The sequence below is a fragment of the Chlamydotis macqueenii genome, chromosome 6, assembly GCF_036417535.1.
Source record: "Chlamydotis macqueenii isolate bChlMac1 chromosome 6, bChlMac1.mat, whole genome shotgun sequence".
Taxonomy (NCBI): Eukaryota; Metazoa; Chordata; class Aves; order Otidiformes; family Otididae; genus Chlamydotis; species Chlamydotis macqueenii.
The window spans coordinates 45,056,166-45,062,607 of NC_141561.1; the positions used below are offsets into that span (position 1 = coordinate 45,056,166).

General features: G+C 47.5%; 1 protein-coding gene across 1 annotated transcript; it reads left to right on the forward strand.

The window, feature by feature from the left end:
- Positions 1 to 622: 622 nt before the first annotated feature.
- LOC147600375 (E3 ubiquitin-protein ligase RBBP6-like) lies at positions 623 to 5,858 on the forward strand. The gene is made up of 5 exons (XM_086751267.1): positions 623 to 788; positions 3,478 to 3,577; positions 4,396 to 4,505; positions 5,550 to 5,690; positions 5,764 to 5,858. Exons 1-5 carry the CDS (start codon positions 623 to 625, stop codon positions 5,856 to 5,858), a joined length of 612 nt encoding a protein of 203 aa, XP_086607393.1.
- The last annotated feature ends 584 nt before the right edge of the window (positions 5,859 to 6,442 follow it).

The following is a 6,442-nucleotide window of genomic DNA, read 5'->3' on the forward strand; positions in this document are numbered from 1 at the left end:
GCGGTTGGCCTTCTGGGCCGCAAGGGCGCATTGCCCACTCATGTTGAACCTCTCGTCTACCAACACTCCCAGGTCTTTCTCCTCAGGGTACTTGCCCCGCAGCTGCTCCCACGGGCAGGAGGAGCCGCGGCTGGCGGGCTCCAACTCCATCTCCTGCATCAGCGCCTTCTCCACGAGGCAGCCAGCAGCCCACCCAGCTCCCCCTCCTCGCCCGCCTCCCTGCGGCCCAGCTTCAGCGCCTCCTCCATCTTCCTCCCGGTCAGGATGATCCAGTCCAGTGGCCCTGGCTGCACAGCCAGCAGACAGGTGACCGGGCGTGGCCGGACTGTTCTGTTTGGTTCCGCTTGTGGCGCCAGGCAGCGTCTTGTCGGGGCAACGGAACGTGGCCTAGAACCACCGCTGGCCCAGCCCCTCTGCTTGGTGCCCCTAAAGCCCTGGCGGAACGCTGAGGCCGGGGCACCGCAGTCGCCGTAGCCACCAAACACACCGGCCTGGCAGCGCTGTGTGCCAGACAGGGAGCGGAGGCCGAGCCGGGGCTGCGTGCCCCAACTCAGAGCAGAGCCCACGGCCCTGTGTGCTGCGGTAGGCGCCGCTGCCGAGGACACACCGCCTTGCCCTCACCATGTCCTGCCTGCACTATAAGTTCTCCTCCAGCCTCAAGTACCACACGCTCATCTTCAACGGCCTGCACATCTCCCTGCGCAACCTCAAGCGCCAGATCATGGCCCGGGAGAAGCTGAAGGCGCCCAACAGCGACCTGCAGATCACCAACGCCCAGACCAAAGAAGGTGCGTGGGGGCGGCGGGCGCGGGGTGGGAAGCGACAATGGGATTCGCCCTCCATCCCTAGCTGGGACTTGTGCTGGGAGCCCCACAGAGCTGTTCCTTCCTCGCGGCTCTTCTGACAACCACCGCCAGAGCTGTGTTTCAGCCACACAGCCAGGCTACAAGTGCCCGCGCTTCATGTGCAACGTGGAGAGCTCACTAAGGTTTTGCTTTCCGGGAATTCTTCAGGGAAAATGATACGGAAATGTGGGAGGATATCTGATAAGAACAGGCTTGCCAGATTTCTTTGAAATCTGCTGGAGGAAGCTGAACGGGATGGCAATGGAACAGGTGGCTGACTTGAAGAAAAACAGCGGGTTTGGTCACTTAACTTTGCCTTCAACTTCTTGTACGCCGCGGCACTGGAAAACTGGTTCTGTGGCTGTTGCAGAAACTGCTCCCCAGCAACATTTTGGGTCAAGAGTGCAGCTGTGAGTTGGAATCTCAGCAGAGCCCTTAAAGCCATCGTGCACTTGAGTGTTGGCTGCCTCTGAAGGACAGTTTGGCATTTCTTGTTAATAGAACTGCTGCTGTACACCAGGGACACTGCCACGCAGATGCTATGGAGCATCAGTTCATCATTCATTTCTAACCGTGGGTGGTTTTTTCCCTGATAGTGCACGGTAACGGTGTCGGGCCGGTACTGAAGTTTTGCGGCAGAACATTTATGGTGAATATAAGCAAGAAGGATTCTTAGAGAAGTCATAAATTCATTTAAATCTGCTCAATTCTTGGAGCTGATAATGGGTTTGTATTACTTAGTATGATGTTTCTGTTTGGTGATCTGCCATCTTGAGGAGGTTCAATGTAATTGGAGACTTTGGGATGGGACTTTTCAGAAATAAAGAGACTTGTAAATTGTTTTCACTTTTTAAACATTATTTTTTTCCTTTAGTTCCCTGGCACCCTTACATCAGTCTTTTCTTTAGAATGTGTTCTACTGTTTTTTTCCTCTTCCTGATTTTTGTGTTTAAACTTAAACAGAATCGTATGTTCGCTGCAGGAAGTGTAAGTTCAGTGGCTGGACATAAAGCTCGCTGTTGATCGACAGTGAAACCATTTTCAGGAGAATGTTTGTGAGGAGACTGAACAGCACAGTATTAGGGGTCTCAGGAGGCCAGTGGATGCCATGACATATGTAGGTGGGGACACATTTCAGAAGGCTTTGGTTTTCCTGTGGTGTTGAATAAAACTGTCAAGAGCTTTTGAAAAATGTCTGATTTGCTTTAAGGGCTTTTCTGCAGAAGGGTCTCTGAATTTTGTCTTTATTTGCTAAGGTACTTTCAGCTTCACAAACGCAAGCAGGCTGAATGGCCAGCTGGCTGACACCACTCCTGTAACAGCTGGGTCTGTCTCAAACGGAGCCTTAAAACCAGAATGTTGGATGCTCATAGCCCGCGACGGAGCCCAATGATTCGCTCCAAAAGAAGAAATGTTTTGAAATGGGGCAAAGAGGTAGATTCTGTTATAGCAGGTGAGGAACAGAAGGTCAAGTTTCAGAACAAAAGTTGATGCTCATCAGTATGTTACCCCATCAAGTGTTCCTCCAACAGACATCGCACCAGTTGTCCAAGGTGTGTTGCATTGTTTCTGTACGTAATCAGCCTGCAGAGAAGAAAAAGTCTCTGCTTCACTGGGTTCTGTTAAGTGTGGTGCTGCCTAAGGGTGAAGTTGAAGGAGGAATCTGCTTCGTACTTTACAGAGCATCCCTGCTGTTTAACAGCGGCAAGATCCTCCTCTAGGCAGGGTGTGTTGCATGAGTGTCAAATGTTAAAGTTGGTCTGTTAGTGACACAGATGCTTCCGGAAGCTTTCGTAAGGGTGTTTTCATGGGAAAACGCAAAAATCCCCCAGTGGTTTTCAGGGCCAAGCTAGGGAATACATTTCAGTGTAACAGGTCTGTGTGCCAAACTGTTGGTCTGTGTGCATAACGGTGACTTTCAGGTTTTCTTAATCAGCTGCAGATGCCTAAACTCACCTTCAGAAGAGGAAGGGAAAATCTAGACCAGGATCTTCTGCCTAAATGGGATGTTTGGCGCTCTTACATGTGGACATCAAGTATGGTTTTTGTGTCACTTTGTCTGTGCAGGAATCCTGACTAAATGTGGAAACGATCTCGGAAAGAGCAAAGTGACACTTGAGTGAAGATGGCCTGCTTGTTCAGAGAACTCGAACCCTTTCCAGCTCAGTCACTGTTGCTTTCCATAATGGCAACCTAGTGACAGAAGCAATGCTAAGGTAAGCTCAAAGCAAGCGGGATTTTAAGAGCCAGTGGGAAGAATGGTATGATGGACTCGTGTTAAGACACTAGGAAGGCAAAATGGACAAAGGCAAATGGGCAAAAGCAACTTCAGCTAGATCAGGAAAGAACCTCATGCACTGGCAGACTCTCCTTTAGTGACCTTTCAGACCATGTTGCTGTTGGCATTCAAACTCTTTTGAAAGAATCAAACAGAAATTGCTGCTTGTGTTTGATTCTCAAACCTGCAGATTTCTTGAGATGTCCTGTTAGTGTGTTGAGACGATAAAAGCGGGATCTTACATATAACATTTGGCTTTTCAATCTGTACAGGGATCCTCTGAATGCTACGGAATTGCGTATTAATGTACATTCTTACAAATTGACTGATTTTTTATTTCTGTATTGCTTTCAGAATACACAGATGATGATGCCTTGATTCCGAAGAACTGCTCGGTAATTGTGAGACGAATCCCTGCTGGAGGAGTTAAAGCTCCCAGCAAAACCTCTGTCCCGTGAGTGTCCCTAAAGCATTGTATTCTTTGGTAGCGGGTGCAGTCTGTTCACTTTTTCCTGGATATTGGCGTACAGAGGCATTCAGATTTCTCTTTCCTGTTAAAGCTGCTGTTAATTTTTGTTGTGATGGGGTAGGTTTGAATGTCCCAAAGCAGACGGACATTTTTAAGCCTGCTGGGACAGTACGTTTGTCACAGGACTCCTAAATCACACCAGATCCTAGGAACTGCTGTCAGGTGACATTTCTACTCCTGTTTTCAGCCCATACAGCAGATGTAACACATTTGGTATTTTTGGCGCTGCCATGGCTAAATATGGTCAGGTGACTGATCTTTTTGCGCTAAGTACACTTGCCCTTCGCAGTGTCTAGGCCATCACTGTTCTTTCTTAGAAACTCAGTTCTGTATCTGGTGCCTGTTTGTAACACCAGGGATCTACAGCTTGGCTACAGTTACCTTCCTGGTTTGATGGCTGGTTATTTAAGAACAGGACACTGTAGCACAGATTTCCTGGTTTTGATACTTAGAGAGCAGAGGCAAAATACCTGAGGACTTCCTCTTGCCCTGTTGTGTTCTGTCCCTGGAAGTCTTGGAATAATTTGTGACAGAGTAGAATTGGGATGTTTGTGGTTGTTTTTAGTGGCACTGGATGTTCCAGGAGAGAACAGTTTATGTATATGAATAAATTCCCACATTCGCTGGGCTATCAGTACATAAGGTGCTGATGTTGAGGCTTTATAATCTGTTTTCACTGCTTTCTGTGGGGTACAAGTGCTTTATTTCAAGTTCTGATCTCCTTTCTTTCTTTCTTTTTCTAGAAGTCCAGCTGAGCCAGTGAGCGGAACACCAAAAGCAGTATGTAAAAACACACTCTCACATTTGTTCCTACACACCGCGCTTGATTCCATACCCACATACACACATACTTGTGCACTTTATATAAAACACACACACACCTGTGTCATTTTTGCCATTTTCACTTTGTGTCCTTCGCTTTTGTTTTAAATACTTTTTTTTTTGCCTAATGCAGTTTACAGACGTTATCAAAAACCACTGACAAACCACTCTTGTTAAAGTTGGTGCTGTTCCTTACATGGGACTTGAGGTTCCAACAAATACCAAACCCAACACATCCCATCCATGTTGAGAACAGTTCTGTGAGGCTAACTGATTCCTTTTCACATCCTTCAATACTTGGGTCTTTATTCCTAGAACTGGATAATTGAAGTGATGTTGGTTGGGCCCCTCTGAGGGCTTAAACGTCTCTAATAGATTGCGGTGGATTTAACTCTCGCTGCGACACAAAGTGGTCTTCTACAGCTCTGCATTTGATCTTTCCACTTTATCTGATGAAGCAGTTCAGTTTAGCAGTTTGTCTGCAAATGAAAATATCTAAAACCCAGTGTGGAGATCTTGCTGCAGGGTTAGAGCCGGGAACTCCTGTGGGTAAAATACCCGTCGCTTTCCTGAACTTCTGCCTGCAGCACATTTTTGGATCTGGGTGACTTCAGGGTTGATGCTGCTTTAATTTCCCAAAGGTGAAGCCTTTCTTTAGTGTACCGCCACTTGGAATTTACCCGTGGAGAAGGGACAGCATTTTTCTTCAGAGTTGACAGCACTGCCATTCGGCTGCTGAAGTATAAAGAAGTAACAGAAGGAGATACTTGACTGGTGATGGTCGAGATCTTGATTTGTCACTCGGGTCAAATAGTATGGGTAAGTATGCATTTCAAAATAGTCCTGATAGCAGAAAAGTTACTAGGTGGTGTTTTGTATTTTTCACCTTTCTTTTAAGGAAAACTCCTTTTTCTTCACTGGAATGGTGAGAGGTGTTCCTCTAACCCTGGATCATTGGATCTGATCATGGATAACATGTTAGGGTCACCTAATACAGACATTTATGAACAAAGTATACGCTTTTCTGCATGATTTAAAAAAAAGTTGTAACTAATTTTAATTTTGCTGCTTATAGATACCTGTTTAGAAGAAAGGTGTGCCACCATGTTCTGGTTATACGGCCATGCTGCAAAGGCCGTCAGGACACCTGTGTTTTGTATGAGCAGCTGTTTCTGCGCAAGCGCAGCCAGCGCCGTGCTGCTCTTTACAGCAGTGGGTGAGTGCTGGTGTCGTTGGCTGTGTGGGCTGAAGGGTGTTTCTAATGTGTGTCAAATAATTCCCCGTTACAGAGACTGCCAACCTGGCTGAAGCCAGTGCCACCGAAGAAGAGAAGATAAAAGCTATGATGACGCAGTCTTGCCGTGAATATGATCCAGTCAAGTAGGTGTTGATAATGTCAAATGTGTTCTTTGGAGCCTGTGGACAAATTGTAGAGAGACACATGCATACCTTTTTGGTTTTTTTTTCCCAAAAAACTTCTAGTTACGTGAAGAATCCCTTGGCTGCCCCTCCACCATCATATACTTGCTTCCGTTGTGGGAAACCTGGCCACTACATAAAGAACTGCCCAGCACATGGGGTAAGACTGTGGGGGACTTGTGGTGTTACTGAGCTTTTAATTTTTGTGCCTTGGCACTTACACAACAAATCCGTGAATGCTCAAGTTAAGAGTACACACCTTGGAGCCGCAGGTGGCCTGAGGCTTTAAACTGGGAGAGCCTGGCCGGGGATCCCTCAGTGGGCGTGACGTTGCTTTGGGGAGGCTGTATGGGGCAGAAAGGAGCCTGAGGTGTGAGGCAAAGGGATGCGCGTGGCCCACTTTTGCTGGCCATAACAGCGCGAAGCGAATGAGGAAGGCAGGTGGGTGAAAGCGGGCAGGCCAGGAAATGCTGGCGACCCCACTTTTCTCGAAGCAGAAGGCAAGTAGCCATAGCCAGCCGTGATTGCGGCATCTGCCCTGACAGAGAC